At 36.6% G+C, this 16,997-nt stretch overlaps 1 protein-coding gene across 2 annotated transcripts in view; it reads left to right on the top strand.

The window, feature by feature from the left end:
• The first annotated feature begins 325 nt into the window (after nucleotides 1–325).
• The window catches only part of si:zfos-911d5.4 (uncharacterized), a 42,215-nt gene continuing 25,543 nt past the window's right edge, over nucleotides 326–16,997 (top strand). The window contains exons 1-6 of one of the 2 annotated variants that reach the window (XM_034030750.3): nucleotides 326–508; nucleotides 1,186–1,327; nucleotides 2,464–2,564; nucleotides 3,102–3,250; nucleotides 5,936–6,164; nucleotides 6,318–6,538. In XM_034030750.3, the coding sequence (XP_033886641.3) occupies nucleotides 1,200–1,327; nucleotides 2,464–2,564; nucleotides 3,102–3,250; nucleotides 5,936–6,164; nucleotides 6,318–6,538 (828 nt within the window). In that variant the 5' untranslated portion in view covers nucleotides 326–508; nucleotides 1,186–1,199. Of the gene's footprint in view, nucleotides 516–1,185; nucleotides 1,328–2,463; nucleotides 2,565–3,101; nucleotides 3,251–5,935; nucleotides 6,165–6,317; nucleotides 6,539–16,997 lie in introns of both variants that reach the window. The other variant, XM_034030749.3, reaches the window with a different exon arrangement.

The following is a 16,997-nucleotide window of genomic DNA, read 5'->3' as shown; positions in this document are numbered from 1 at the left end:
AGTAAAGAAAATAAATAAAAACATATAACCATGCTACAGTATGGGGAAACTACAGAAAATACCGTGCAAATTTGCTGTGGTAAACTTTGATAACAAATGTACACAGCGCTATGGTTAATTGCCGTGGTTTTATATGTTGAACACCGTTAGTGTTCAGTTACCGGCTATTTTTGCAGTCGTGTCAGATACTTTGTTGTGTTGACTATGCTACACGTCAACCCTGCAACCCATGGGAAGCACTGATGGATTGTCGTTGTAGTTTATCTTTACGTTGTGCGGGTTGACGTCAGCTCTTTCTGTTGACAGTGCAGACGCTCCACGTGGCGTGTTGTTTACATCTTCCAGGAAGACTCACATGGGGCTGTGTGAAAAGCAGGAAGATGGTGCAATCACATTCCAGTTGAGTATTAAGTAACATAGGCAAACTACATGAAAAGTACAAACACGGACGGACCCTGAACTACAACGAGATGACGGGTTTCTGACTACATCTCCCTTGTCCGGCAAAGTAATAGGTTTGTGTTTTGACAACGTTATATGTGGGCTTTGTTTACATGTGCTACGGTATCTCTTTGTTTGCTGAAAAGCGGCCGTGGTCTTACTAATATATCAAATCAATCTTAAAATGTTATTTTTAGAGAATAAATGTAGCTCTAACATCCGGTAAACCATATTCAGTACTGAATTGGATTTAAAAAAAAAAATACAAAATACAAAATACAAAAAAAAAATCGGAAAACAAGACCTAGTTGATGTCCGGCCGTTTGACCTAAGTACATGTGACATTAACATGTGGAGTGTGACCACCATAGCACATACATAGCTGCTTTAAAATAAGCGGATGACTTAACTCACGGGGTTAGTTGTTGCTACACGAATAATATTGCGATGATTACCACAGCTTTAAAGTTAAAGTGATCTTAACAGCAGCAGATCTAATACCTCTGCCCTTAAATGTATAAACCTTGATATCTGTCTGACCTTTTAATAAGGTTGTCAATAAATTCCCCCTTAGGGAATACCCCAGAAGGATTGTTATAGAGTTCAAATAGAAACAACACATAACAGGTGGTGGTTTGGATCAATAAAACTGACACCACCACCACCTCTTAGAAAGAGATTTGTCTACATTTTAGTAAAGAATATTAAGTGCAAATATTCAAATATTTTGTTTTTCTTCTACAGATACAAATCCAAAGATGTTAAAACTTGGAAGTCAGCTGATCCAGTTTTACCATGCCTCAGCCTCAGGTCAAGCAGAGTTTGGTAAACAGGAGGAGAATGTTCAGGAATTGCAATGTTTTAAGGATTTCTTGACAAAGCTGAGGTAATTTGGTGCTCAAATCTGCTCTGTTATTTTATGGAACATTGTTGCTTGTGCGTTCTGTCCAGCTACAAAACAGCAACGCCCCTTTAGTTAAATAATCAAAGATCTCTCATTTAATCTATGTGCTTTCATATCATAAAGTAATGACTTTTTACAAATATCACTATTAGGAATGCAGGCAACTTTAAACACTTATGTCTCCTATGTTTACTTCCGTAAAGTGGGGTGAATAGGGACAAAAAACAGAACAAGTGATTGGCACGTTTGTCAATTAGCCAGATATTTCTTGATGGAAGGCCCATAGCATTAGCTCACGATTGGTGGATGAGTAGGTAAGGTCATGTGATACTAGGCTGTTTCAGATCCAGTATTTCCAGTCGAGTTAAATTACTGAGAAACTGAAGGTGGTCAAAACATTGTGCCTGTAGGCTGAACTGCTGACAGGAGGGAGGCTGTTCTGCATCTGCAGGTAACAAGTTGGCACCCTTACATTTTAGGATGAAAAAATAATTTAGTGTTACTTATTATGTTGTAATTTTTAGGGAGAATAGGGACACAATACCATGCAACTTCAAGCCGACCCCTAGCCACAAACAGTGTAAGAAACAGAGAGGAGGGACTGCAGAAAGTCATAAGGACTATACAATCAGGGGTGAGCTGGACTGCTAGACAAAAGTTGAGAGGCAATTTGGGATCCTTGTTTGTGTTGTAGACAAACTAAGTGCACAGGATTTTAAAGGAATCTTTTGTAGACCAAAATCTCGCAGTGATGGCTCACTGTTTGCGAAACCTGATGTTGAGGACAAGTGTGTTTTTCACTTTGATCAAGTCAATGGTATTACACTCTCTCCTGAGGAACAGCGAAGGGATGTTCTAAAATTTGTCATCAGTTTGTCAAAGGTTATTATTATTATTATTATTATTATTATTATTATTATTATTATTATTATTATTATTATTATACTATGAAAACCCCCAAAAACATCCCTATACACTCCACTTTATAGTACTACTGAATATTAAACACTGCTAAACAGTAGTGCTTGCATATCAGTGTTGAGTTATGGTACACCGCATTAAAAAATACACACTTTGTTTTTTAAATAATACATGTTTGCTGATTTTTTATTTTTAAGAAAACATGGTGGGCTGCAAAAGGAAGCCATCTTCTGCAACTTAAGAGTTCCAAATCAGTTTCAAATAGGGAAAGAAGATATTGACTTGGTTCTCCTTACAGGTACACACAACCCTTATAGGAAGTCTGTTTTTACTTTGTTTTTACCATGTTATATCCAAATATATATATATATATATATATATATATATATATTGTAAACCAATAAAAAAAAAACATGTCACCTTTTGTAATTGCTCTGTGGTGATGGGTTCAGAGTTATGCTAAATGATTACTGATGTCCTCCCAAAATAATAGAGAAAAACATGAACTACTATATGTGTAAACAAGCTACAGCTATGGCCAAACGTTTCGCAACACCCTATAGAATGAATTCAGTTTGCTTCATAAACTTTTGGCCATAGCTGTAGTAGTGATTAGCTTATTACAGCAGCAGCTCTGCATATGTGTCAAACAGCGGCTTTGTACATTTTGTTTTGTGTGTGTGTTTGCATCATTTTATTCAGACATTATTATATTTGGTCCCTTTTTTGCTACTGTGGATTACAATTGCACGAGGCACACATTATTGCTGTGCTCTTAAACAACATTTGCTCAAATTTACATTGTGCCTCTCTGGTTTATTTTTCTTTTGTCAAGGGCGTGGTGTGTTCTGCCTTGATGTTAAAACCTGGAAGGGCAAAGTATCGGTCCAGGAACACAGCTGGCATTTAAACTTCACAGAAGAAACAGAGCATTTCTCAAACACATCTATCAGCCAGGTTGCTGATCCCATCCAGGTCATCAAGGTAACCCTATACCCACTGTTACCATTTGTTATTTATTTTATCGTTTTAAAATACATTTTTAGGTTATTCTTTTTACTTTGCATCCATTTTTTTAGTGCCATCCTCAGTATGTATTGTATCTTTATGAGACAATTACATTGATTAAAGGTGGCAAAGCAGGCAGCATGGGCCTACATAGAATTCAGTATACATAGAAAAAATAAGAATGTGGCCATAGACAAATTAATTTCTGCGAATATAACCTAGTTCCGTTTGAAGGTGAAACAACTAAATATTACATTTTTGATCATCACTTGTAAGCAAAACTCCCATGCTATAGACCCTTTTCCTTTAATTAAATGTATTGAATTGATCCCTGTATGTTTCTGTAAAGTGTGATTTAGAGTTATATGTGTTTGATCAGCAGTAAAATGTTGCAGATAAACACACAAAATCAAGGCCTGTCTACCAAACCCTGTGCCTTATAAATCTCCCTGTGAAATCAGATGTCCTCCAACCCCAGGATGGGTATATAGTCTCTTATGAGACAAGCATGCCTGCTCAAAAACAGCATGGGCTTTGTAAATGTCTTCAGCTACCTAAATATAATTATGCACAGGCAGCTGAGCACCCCTTTATGTTCTAGTGGTGATTAACAGAAATATTCGAAGTAAGTGTTCCATAAAAGTAAGAGATTCAGTATCCCAATTTGAAAAATTAAATCAAGTCCCATGTTTTTTTCCTCTGGGCTCCACCAGGCCCTAATGGACACGAAATAGATGAATTTGTGCACCGATATTTGGGACTTCACTTGGCAAGCACAGAGAAGGTAGTAGTTTCATAGTCCTCCTATATTTTTTGATTGATCTAAATTATACTAGGAGTGCTATTTTTCTGAGTCAGGGTAACATTGTCTATACAGAGATAGCAAATACTTATACTTTATTAAACTCTTGAAGCTGAGCTCTTCATTTCAATTGCTATAATTATATTCATTGGAGGAAAAACAAGTGCCTAAACACAGCTGGCAGGCTATGTACTGTCGGGCAGGATGGGATTAATTGTTTCCGAACAGAAGCAAAATTTTGGCGGAGGTTGGGATAAGTGGGGGCGCCCGCGAACATCTTAGTACTGCGGCTGACATAAGTAATTTACTCTGCTTGCTCTGGTCCATCTCCTACATTAATTCTAAATGCAGGCAGCTTATGCCGTAATTATTCCAGGTGTTCAACTTAGCTAGCATAGGCAAACTCCTTGTGAAATCTGATTTCCGTCCTGTATAGATAATGAGTGGGTAATTATCCACTTTACCCACCCAAAAGGTTTTTTTTATATATATAATTCTTACCCATCATTAATAATAACCTTTCCCTGGAGAAGCTTCTTAATAGTGGAGGGAGCTCGGCTTTAGTTCTTTGAAATGAGAGGATGATGTTTTTTGTTTTTTTTCTATCTAGTCTGAGGGTTAGCTGAAAGCCAAGTGTTTGGGTTCATTCTGTGTTTCCAGGGCTGTGAATATTCAATATTCAAAGAAAGAAAACCGTCAGCTTTGGTGATTAATGTTTAGTACAGTAATCCGTCGCATATCTGCCCGTCACATATCGGCCCTAACCGTTTATCCTCCATGATCAACCTCTTCAGCAACGTTAGTTTATTATTGAACAGAGAAGATTAGTTCAGATAGTTTTCATACACTGTGTTGTATGTGCTCTGTGCGCTGCCATTGCTGGTAGTGTCACGTGAGTGTTGCAGTGTGTTGATATGTAAACAAATCCTGTTCGCCTGCAGGGTGTATCAACATCAACCACCGTCTCGATCTCCTGCCTGTCACTCAGCAGTGAATGCACGCGTTCACATGGCAGACGGCTACTCTGTCACAAGCATTAATACCCTTTATCTTTCTAAACAAGGGATTTAGGGGAGCTCCCTAATAAAAGCTGAATCTCAAAACAATAATTGTGTGAATATAGTAAGGGCTGAATTCAAAATGAATGACTTCAGAACTCAGAGGAAGTGCATACGATATACAGATGTTATTCCTGTGGTATTTATTATTATTATTATTTTATTATTATTATTATTTATTTCTTAGCAGACGCCCTTATCCAGGGCGACTTACAATCGTAAGCAAATACATTTCAAGTGTTACAATACAAGTAATACAAGTAATACAATAAGAGCAAAGGTATTCAGCTAGAATTCATTATGCGTTTGCGGCCATTATTTTAAAGTGTTCTACCGAGAATGCCTAAAAAAAGTACATCATGTAATCAGTTTCAGAATTCTCCTGGTGTCGTTAGAATAATGCAAAGGTTCCTGTATGAAAGGAAGCTGTGTCTATAAAATACTGTACTGTGGAATGGAATGGAGCTTATTTACAATGACCCACAGTGACCTCATTCCCCCAAACATTTGTGCTGCTATCATAAAGTGTTCAGTCCCATAAGGTTAGGTCCTGGCTCACAATACATATACAGCAATGTTTGGGAAAACAAGGTGTTGTTCTATGTCACTCTGCATTCTGGAATCATTATGAGTAAGCCCTCATGTCAACCCAATTCAGTAAGTGTATCATCCATTAATTACAAATATTTTAAAATGCAGATGGGAAGCCTACATCGATTTTTAAGCATTTTATTATATGTCTGCTACTTTGGCTTTGATTGGCACATAATGGAATTTTTTTTTTTTAATTCTCTCCTTCAGACCAAGACAAAGAATCTGTGGAACCACTTGATGCGAAGTGGGGTCTGTGTTCGTCAGTCTCTCTTCCTCTCCAGGGTGGTCTTCCTCAATCCTGACTGCCATATGGACCCTGAACTACAGAAGAGCAAGGAGGTGGTAGCCCATTGTGATTTGGATTCATTCATCAGCTCTTTTAAGGAAGGGTACCTTGCATGGATTTCAGATGCAGTGACACCATATTTGTTATCTGGTGAGTATAACACACCAGAATTTCTTTTCTATTTATTTTATTTGCAGTCATGCTGGTCCCACCGGGGGTAGTGTACTAAGGTTATGAAAACCAAACAATTAACAGAATAAATTGTTTACTGCATCGTTATTGCTTGCTTTATATTTTAAACAGGTCACTTGTCATACAGGCAGCTGAGCGATTTGAGCAGTGTGCTGCAGAGAACGGGTACATGGGACACTGTCAATCTGCATGGGGGACAGCAGTTGAAAGGGGACTATCGAGGCTGCCAGCACATAGCCTTGAACCGGGAGGAGACGGACCAGTTGGAGTTCACCCACCAGTGGAACATGTCAGCTGGGTATCTCTGGGCTTTCCTGGGATATTCACCTCAGGTAAACTGGCCAGCCCATCGTCAAACCCCTAATCAGGTTATAGGTGCTATCACACTTAGTGCGAGAGACTAAAAGGATATATATACATATTAGTACTGGGACAAATATCAGAATATTCAAACAAATATTTTTTGACATGTATTCGGATGCAAAAATCAGATGTTCATATTCGCTACAAATGAAAAAAATACCTTGCAGTTATTTACTATCTTTACCAGAATTGGCACAACAGGCAAATGAAAAAGAGCGTGTGTGATATGTGAGATTTGTATTAAAAAAAAAAAACACAGTAGATTTTCAGCCTCATGTAAAAGTTTTAGACAGCAAAAAGTAAACAAACCAGATTATGCATGCCTGCGCGCTCATGCATTGTGATCTCTATCTCATTCTCATTCTCATTCTGAAATGTCTTGCTTAAACAGTACTTAACTTCCTTAAAATGTTACTGTGAAGAAACGGCAATGGCAAGGAATGAAAAAAAAAAAGAAATAAAATGCGTTGTCAGCTTTAAGTACTATATAGGAATAAACAAAACAACGTTAAACTTGAACTGCTATTTGGCATCCTTTGTTTTTTAGTTAATTCACTTATTCTTTACTCCTGGGATAGTTTTCTATTTTAACGTGTTACATATTGTTAGGTCTTGCTGTAAAATAAAGGCACACACACAGGGGCCACGGCCACCCCCCTCGCCCCTGCTGCTATGCTGTCTGTTCCTGCATTCAGAGCAATATAATGGCTTTTATTACTTTTTGAAAAACTACGAATATTTAAATTATGAGCGAATATCCAAGCATGAAAATCCTGTGTTCGTCCCAGCACTAATATATATATATATATATATATATATTTTTTTTTTTTGGAGCCCTTCTTCAGCTGTGTACTTTTCTTTCTACACAGCTGAAGAAGGGCTGTTGTCCGAAACATCCTGAAATAAAAGATTTTGTAATCATTTAAACCTTTCGTGTACATCCAAAATAAAACTATAATATAATTAATTTAGAGATGTAGGTGACTTTCACATGATTTATATACTGTATATACCTGAATTTTGATAAGGAAATAATAAAACAAAAAAAAAAGAAAATTCTTCAAAGGTCAGCAGTGGATATACAGTTTTGTAAGCCAAGAAAATGCCTGCAATTCAGACAAATCTTTGTTTTGAATTAAGCCAGGATTTTGATACTTAATTTAGATTATGATGTTACCCCCGTGAATTTTAATGTGGACGTTTAAACAAACACACATAATATGACATTGAATAGCCAGCGTTTAAATAGACCTGCTGTTAGGATTTGAAAACGGTAATCATTTTTACAGTATGTACAATCCATACTTAATCCATATGTGTGTTTTATTTTTGCCCATGACGATGAGGGATGTTGCTGAGTGTACCAGTTGAGCAGCCTGGCACATTCAATCTGAACCCTGGCAGCAAGGGGCAGGCTGCGTCGCAGCTGTAATAAATTACATACAAGTGCTGCAGAACAATAACAAAAAAAGTGTGCGCCATCCATTTCAGTACCATTTACAAGAAATCAATATCAATACTTAATGCAATACTGGTGAAAAATGAGCAAAGATACAGAGAGCATAATAAAGCAGAAATGAAAGACCTTGGAGTGTTGCATTTCGGGAGGGAAAAAACAAACAAAAAACACTGTATTGCTTTTTGTTTTGTTTTTTCACGGGAATGCATTTTTCCACAGGGGTCCATGTTAAACCCTTTCTTCAAGTCTAAAGGCTGGGTGGCTTAATAGATTGGGAATAGAATGGGAATCATTATACTACTAGATCACTGGTTCCATTCTTGGAAAAGCCTCCTTTTGTGTAAGAAATAAGTTTGGGTCAGCTGTCATTATCATCATTATGTTCATACTTATTTGGGGGAATACTTTATTTCAATTGCTGTTGTAAATGTGAAGAAACATAATGATAGTAATTAAGATTTTTAAAAAGCCTCCCATAATCATAACATAATTCTTACTTATTTTTCACTCTGGTCCATTTATTTATCCACCATGCTATAGATGTATTTCCTGTGCAGAACTGTGTAGGATCCCACCTGAGCTTAACAGTGCATCAACCTCTCCCTCTGCAACACTACTTTTAGTGGATTTAAGATATACATCTGTAAGAAGTACAACATAGATGAATGCGGTAGTCTTATATCCACTGAGGCACGGTTTTGCAGGGGGACATGTTTATGGCTACACTCTAGTGTACCAGCAGGACTTGGAGAGAAGACATGATTGAAGCCACAGGGCTGCTTTAAACAAACCAGGATGAGATGATGGAAGGGGAAATGGTATACAAAGTGATTCTAAACAGTAAGAAGAACACATTCATTAAGATAACTCTGATATTGCATACCCACACCAGGGCTGCTCTTTAATATCCACTGTATAAGAATTAGATTTATAATGTGACAGCAAAAGCTGACTTCAGCTGACACAAAGTGAAAAAAAAGTCAAACAACAAAACTGTTGGAATATAAAAGACAAAGGAAAACATAGGGATTTGTGAGAATGTTGTTATGCCAACGAGAGGTAAGGAAATGTTGGTTATTGTTCCTTTAAACCCTGCAGTAGTAGCAGTAGTGTTTCCCATGGTAGTCAATGGAGTCATATTCTGGCTTTCAGGTAGGTGACCGTATTCTTCAGCTGTCCACTGTTGTAAATTCCTTCTGGAAAACTTTAGTGCCATAAGGCCAATCACTTCACAGTACTTTCCTTTGATTTACTAACTAAGCTGCCACAGCTCAAGTGGATCTTGTTACTTTTTTTTGTAGGGAGCGCACATAAATAAAATATATATATATCTCTTAAAGCAATAGTGACCCTCCCTAGTCCCGTTGTTTAAAAACGAGAATATGTATTTTTTGTTTAAAAAAGCCCACTTGTTATTACTGTGTATTTGGCAACTATAAAAAGTAATGTGACCAATAATAGTATTTTGAATTTTTGTTAAATGTGTCAAAACCTCAAGTCCACTAAAAATGTGCATCGTCAGATGTCTTTCATGATCTGAATACTTTATATTGAGCTGTTTCCAAATGCCATATCACACGTGTTTGTGACACAATTATTTATTTAAAAAAAATATATATATATATTTTTATTTATTTATTTATTTATTTTTAACTCTGCATCCAATATTAAAGCAAAAAAGGAACATTTTGCAGCTTGCTTAATTGCAAGGAGCATTCCAATACACACTGGTTTCAGTAACACCAGATCATTTAGGCCAGTTGATTGCAGCTAGACCATTGGATAGAAGGTGACAGACAGCAAAGGAAGTGATTAGGTTCTAACAAGAGCAGTCAGAAATCCACATAAATTAGTTTTGGCAAATGCTGTAGACATTTCTGCAAGTATGTTTTTGTCATTGTATATAACATGGTCTGTATACTTCAATAGAAATACACAGGAACAGGCAGGCTGTCGGCATATTCTCCTTTTGTTTCCAACGCGACCAGTGCAGGGAGAAGGAAAAATGGTGCCCCTTGTATATCATGGAAGTGTGAAAACATACCGTAGGCATTTTGTTCTCCTTATATTGGCCCAATGTTCTTGAAATGTTCATGTTTAGTGTAAGGGGCATTTAACAAAAAAAAATATATAACCATTTCCATTACAAACTATTATTCTAAATATATAGCGGCATAAAGCAAGCGCAGATGATTTAAGGATGTATTGCTAGATCATGCACAACAATGTATTTTTTAATTACCTTTTTATTTTATTTATTTTGCATTACTATTTCTTATTTGGGATGAATGAAACATTAAAACCCGTAACCATGAAATGAGCCATATATCACCCAATATACTACACTCAACTGCTTTCTAACATTCTTACCACAGATATCTCAACATGTGGTAAAAGTGGCATGTTCAAGTAACTGTAGAGGGTAAAAATGTCTATTCATTAATTGTTTGTTTAATACTGCATCTTACTCGCCTGCAATAAGATGTCAGATTTGATTTAAAGCTTGAATTCCTTGCCAGTAGATGGCACTGTAATCAAGTTCTAAAAGCTTCTTAGCTGTAACATGTACTGTAGTACATCTTGTACAGAATAGAAAAGTACATGTTGGAAAAACTGTTGGCTTTACACGGTAGTCAACTGACAATTCGGGGCATCAACAAAGAGATTGTTTTTGACTTGCCTTTAAAACTCCACATTGTTGAATTAATTTATTTTGTTAACAACAACTTTACTTTTACGGGATCCCCGTAAAGATGCATTGTGCCCTCAAATATAAAAGCAAAGAAAATACTGGAGTTAATTAAGTTATTTGTGAATACTGTACTTTACCCAATGAAGCAAGATATTAAGGGGTAGATGTACTAAAGTATTGCGTCTGTCGCAATCGCTGCAAACCACATGCAAACCAGACAGAAGCGTAGCGTGAAATGTACTAAACAAACACAATGCTGTCAGCATCATTTTAACGAATGCTTTGCAGTCGCAGTTCAAATGAGGGATCAAAAATATGTAATGAGATGTACTAAAGCTGCGGGCAATTGCGACACTTACAATTGCATCAGTTTGTTAAGAACTTTTGAAAGCATGTTTTAAACATTTGCAATTGTTGCTGGCATTTCCCAGTCCGCTTTTTCTTGTGTGTTGCCGGTTGTGCTCAATGCATTTTTAAGACGAACACCCAAGTACCTAATTTTCATTAAAGACAGGGTGTACTTACAAGCTTTGAAAAGCTTTCCCAGCGTGTTGGGAGCAATAGCCGGCACACATGTGCCACTAACCCCTCCAGCTCATTCTGAGCATCTGTATAGGACCGTGATCTATTGTGTGTTAATTGTCTAGGCTACTAAGAAGACCAAGTTAAAAATAATAATAATTAAAATGAAATTTAAAAAACCCTAAAATCATTTAGTTTCAATAAAATAATATTTTATTTGCATTGTACACCAGTGATTTATTTTGTGTTACCAGTAGGTACAAAAAACGTGTACTAGGTATTCATTTGATTTTACTACTGTACTGTATACTGTATAGGCCTACTGTACAGATTTATATTTTTAAATAATGTAATGTGTAACCTACCCAAAACACATTAGTGTTATTTCAGCACAATGATTTATATTTAAAATACATTGAGAACTGTAAATGTATGTGTGTGCGATTTTATTGTATTGTTTTTAAACCCGACACCTCCTTATATCGGACAAACATGTCCGGTTTAGCAAGGGGCTGCTGTATGATTATTGAGGGTTATATGATTAAAGCTTATATGATTAAAGCTTTTTGAGGGTGAAGGTTGGGGCCCCACTATAGAATCTGATGGGATTAAACTGCCTTTCATTTTATATATATTGTGAAAGATCGTTGCCCACACGGGTTCGTGCCCCTTTAAAAATAGACCCAACGCAGAGGAAATTTAGTTTTCAAGCGCGGTTGCGCTATTTTTAATAAACAAAAAATAAACACCTAGCTCTTTTGGAGCACTAACTCAACTTTCAGGGACACCCTGTCTACCACGGGACAGCTAAGCTGTTTCCCCGTCCTTACAAAAACACAGGTTTGATACAGCACTTACTTCTTTAACTCTGGCTACTCGGAGACAGAGCACCCTTTCTGCCTCCTTCTACTCAGCAGCCCTGAGCATTCTGACTGCTCCTCTTTTATACCCTGCACCTGGTTCTAATTTAATAATTACTGCCCAGGTGCAGGGGATAATTAAATAATAAAACAGTTAAACTAAACAATAACACAATTAACAAATCAATTAGCAAATTAAATGAAACAATAAAGCAACACAATCAAACAAAAAGATGCATTCCACACACGTTTCTCTCTTCAGGGAGGTTTTAACCCCCTCCCTGCCGTCTCACACAACCCGCTGTCTTACTATATATATATATATATATAACAGGTCAAATAAAGACAGAACAGAATACATTGTACAGATGACGGTTACATTTAAAATGTTATTTTGATTCTTGCACCCTTGCATGTATAGACGTCATCCTTCAGGCACCCTCGGCTGCAGCAAACCACAGCTCAACTGCCGCAATTTTATTTGAAAAAATGTCATAAGAACATAAGAAAGTTTACGAACAAGGGGAGGCCATTTGGCCCATCTTGCTTGTTTGGTTGTTAGTAGCTTATTGATCACAGAATCTCATCAAGCAGCTTCTTGAAGGATCCCAGGATGTCAGCTTCAACAACATTACTGGGGAGTTGGTTCCAGACTTACACAATTCTCTGTGTAAAAAAGTGTCTCCTATTTTCTGTTCTGAATGCCCCTTTATCTAATCTCCATTTGTGACCCCTGGACCTTGTTTCTTTTTTCAGGTCGAAAAAGGCCCCTGGGTCGACATTGTCAATACCTTTTAGAATTTTGAATGCTTGAATCAGATCACCGCATAGTCTTCTTTGTTCAAGACTGAATAGATTCAATTATTTTAAACTGTCTGCATACAACATGCCTTTTAAACCCAGGATAATTCTGGTCGCTCTTCTTTGCACTCTTTCTAGAGCACAACTCTCGCTAGAGATCTCGCTAAGATGACGCAAATAATATTTAAATTAGTGTATTGCGGCTCTCTTCATTAACATATTTTTTCTTAGTACATAAGACAAAATGTGCACTTTGCGAATTGTCGTAACGAAAATGCAAACTGCGGTATGTTTGCACTGCGACTGGCCCATCTTAGTACATCTACCCCTAACTTGGAATAACAGTAAAAAAATAAATAAAATAAAAAACCTTTCTAGTAGAAATGGATACTCTCACTTAGTTGCATATTCATTTTTTATATAATCTGTAGCAATCGTAATGATAGCATTTTGGCAGCTTTTCAAATTTCAGTCTTTGAACTCAGTGCCCTAGTTTTATTATATTTTACACCAGGGTACAGTGACTAGAGCACCAATATTACCAACACAATGATGTTGACTTCAGCTGTATCATGTGTCATGTAGACCAGTGTAAGAACTGTTATTTGGGGTAGAAAATTGATAACAAGGCTGGATAACATTGAGAGATGTGATCAGATTTATCTTTAAAATCTGAGTGTTGCAAATAACTTAATACAGATGCCCTTTAAACATGTGTTTGTCAATATCCAGTACTCGTATTGTGACTGCAAAAGTGATTAGATTGTTCTGTGCTTTTCATGCATTGGGTGTTCGATATGGTACTGTATCCAGACTTAGTTTCACTTTGATCTTGAAAAAATAAATCTGTCTCAGACTAAATTAATTTGTGACTCCCTGCAGATTGTACCCGTTTCTTGTTGTGTGTGAATCAGCAGCTAAACAATATTGTTTCAAGTAGGTTTAATACACAGCACTAAATATTTTTGACAAAGAAGAAATAAAGAGCTGATTATTATAGTATTCATAAGGTGCGGTGGAGTGTATTCCAGTTGCTATAGTAACCAGAAAATGGTAAAAGATCCTGTATAAAAGAAAACTAAATTGTGTATATTAAGTCTTGGAGCTTAATATAACTGCCTGCATGAAACCTTTACAAATGAAAGCTTGAATACAGTTATATTAACCTGCAGAACCACAATGAACATTTCACTTTTAGATATTTTGACTATTTAAATGACGACCAATAATCACTCAGCCTTTTAATGCAGCACCATAAAATAATGTGAAATGGTCATGACATTTTAAGGAAAGCAGGTATTTTTGAGCTTAAAACAAAACAAATGCAAAGTTGTAAGGGATTTGTATTGATCCACGCAAGGCATGTAATGTATTCTGTCATCATATTAAATCAATTAAACATACTTTATCTAAAATGACAGAAAAACTCTTCTTGAACAAAAATACATAATCAATTATTTTATGAAGGACCCAAATACAGTACAGTAGTAGAAGTTTTGGAACATCATTTTAAGTGGGTTGGTAGATTTTATAGTGCAGCTGCATACAGTATGTTGTCCTTTTCTTCAATTACAGCTATGATTCAGGAATATGTTACTTGAACATTGCTTCCTCGATCCTATCTAAATCCCTTCTTGGTTCCAATGTGTGATCTTAAATGAGAGGACTGTTCTGTTTTACAATGTATCTGCACAACATTTAAGTGTTACTAGTACCAAGTATGAATTTAAAAAATAACCCTGTTTTTAGTAATCCTTAAACACTTCTAATTAGGGTGCCTAGGTACAGTACTTCATGGAAAATACCCACATCTATTTAATATAGTCTGCTGGCTCCCAGGCCCCATTTCTGACCACTATCTCCTATCAATGATAATAGAAAGCTTTCATTTATTATCCCTTGTTCAAGCTCTTATCCCTGCATTGAAAGTCATGAGAGTGGAGTAAGGACTGTTTAACCTAGAAATTCAACAAATTAAACATTGATGGCATTTTATTATTTTATTCCGCACTCTGAATCACATGACTTGGATGCATTATTTCACACCATTAAACTAACTCACTCTCTTTCTCTCTCTCTCTATTTTAAATCACTGCCATTAACGTTGGTATGTTGAGCGATAATTAGTCACTCAGTGTTCTGTGTGACTGAGCATTCATTTAGGTAGACAATGCTAGCTGTTTGCAGGACGCTTGTTAACTGAATGCAGTTAATTATATAAGAAGCTAATTACATGTAAATGTTGCATCTAAAAGCTGCTACCCAGCCCGCTCACTGCTTTAATAGGCGAACAGTTGGAATTTCTGTTTTGTTTATTTTAGAGTGAGGCAATTAATTGATTTAGCTGATGAAGTGAATATGCCGTATAATCTTTCCAGGCAATATGGCAGCAGCCCAAATGAGTTACTGTTATTATATATGCTGCAGCCATGTTTATTCTTCTGTATTTGACTCATCACCTTGGCTACCAGTTATGGTATTGTTTAAATTGATTGCCATTGTTATTTCAATCACTGTGTTCACAACCAGATGTTCATAGGCTTTCTCACTTCCTTGGTGCCTTTTGAAACTGAGAACAGAAGAAAATAGGAGCTGAGTGAAAAATAGCTCCCATTCTAGTGGTTAACCAAGTGGTTTTCCACAGGGACACAGTCACTTAACTACAGTCCACTTGCTGTTCTGCAAGCCAAAATGAATATAAAGTCGGCGGCGCTTTATCGGGACGCCTAAGGAGCAGAAAAAATATCCAGAATAAGCTGCTGTCCCAAATAAACGAGAGGCAGTTGAGACAACCTTAGTCACACTTTTTTGTTTCTTAAAAAGAAATAGAATGAAATCACATTACATTATGATTAAATGTTAAATACATGGTCAATGTTTTTTTTTATTCCTAAACAAAATTAATCGTTGTTTTTTATTACACATGAAATCACATGTTATCACAAGGCAGGGCAACTGCGATGTTAACACACCAACTTTCTTTGCAACAGCAGCGCAAGAAACCACAGGAGACTCCTCCTTCAAGAGTTCAATGTGGTTTACGCAATTTACACAAGGCACAGTGTAATCACGTACTCACTGCACTGTGCTACGTGACCTGTCTTGCTCTCAAAAGCGATCTCCGTTCATCATTTGAAAATACTGTATCCCAATTACACAAAGTGATGTCCCAATTAAACGACATAAATAGCATTGGGAAGAACCGTCTTCGAGTTGTATCCCATTTAAACAGAAATCCCAATTATCAGTATCATGATTAGGCGGCACCAACTGAATTAGAAACATGTTCTTTTTTATGTATCTCAGTTACAGAATGTGTTCTTTTATTAGTTCTACAACTACGACGACAACTATGTAGAAAAAAGAAAGACCTGTGCAAGTAGGAGAGCCGTAGTGCCACATGATCTTTACTCCGAGTGCCACCGTGTCCTTGTACTGCAGCAGTCTTCCAGGACATCCATAGAAATCAGGTGTAAATTGCAATGGGTTTTGGTTCAATAGTACATCATTTAACTGACTCTGTAGTGCCTTCAGAGTAGAAAGGAACAATACACCACACAACATCAGAAATCTGTTTCAGACAGATCTGTTTCAACAATGTGTTTGTTATTCAGTGCTCCCTCGTTATAAGGCAGCCCTTTATACCACAGAACAGGTTATAAGGCATTATGGTAATGGATTCTGTTTACTCCATAATGCCATCACAGTAGTACTTGTGATCTTGTTATAAGGCGGAGCACAAATTGCATGGTCTCATACCTATGGCTCCTGACTACAGCATTATAAAGGATCTGTACCATAAACAGTCCATAAATGACAGCATGAAAAGTAACAAAATAGATCTACATTATACATCTTTTCTTTACCACTAATGCTATGTGAATTGATACACATATAGCAATAAACAATAGCCCATACTCCCTAACCTTTATCAAGACAGAAAATATATATTCGGTTTAATGTACAATTAATTTAAAATAATTTTTCATAAAAATACAAATAAACCATGGCTATGTATTGTGTACCACCTTATATAAAGTGAAATTAATGTAGCAGCACATTTACCCATTTATCAATATTTGATCATCTGTGGC

The sequence above is a fragment of the Acipenser ruthenus genome, chromosome 13 (assembly GCF_902713425.1).
Source record: "Acipenser ruthenus chromosome 13, fAciRut3.2 maternal haplotype, whole genome shotgun sequence".
NCBI lineage: Eukaryota > Metazoa > Chordata > Actinopteri > Acipenseriformes > Acipenseridae > Acipenser > Acipenser ruthenus.
The sequence above is the reverse complement of the archived record's forward strand: the minus strand, read 5'-3'. Positions and strand labels throughout refer to the sequence as shown.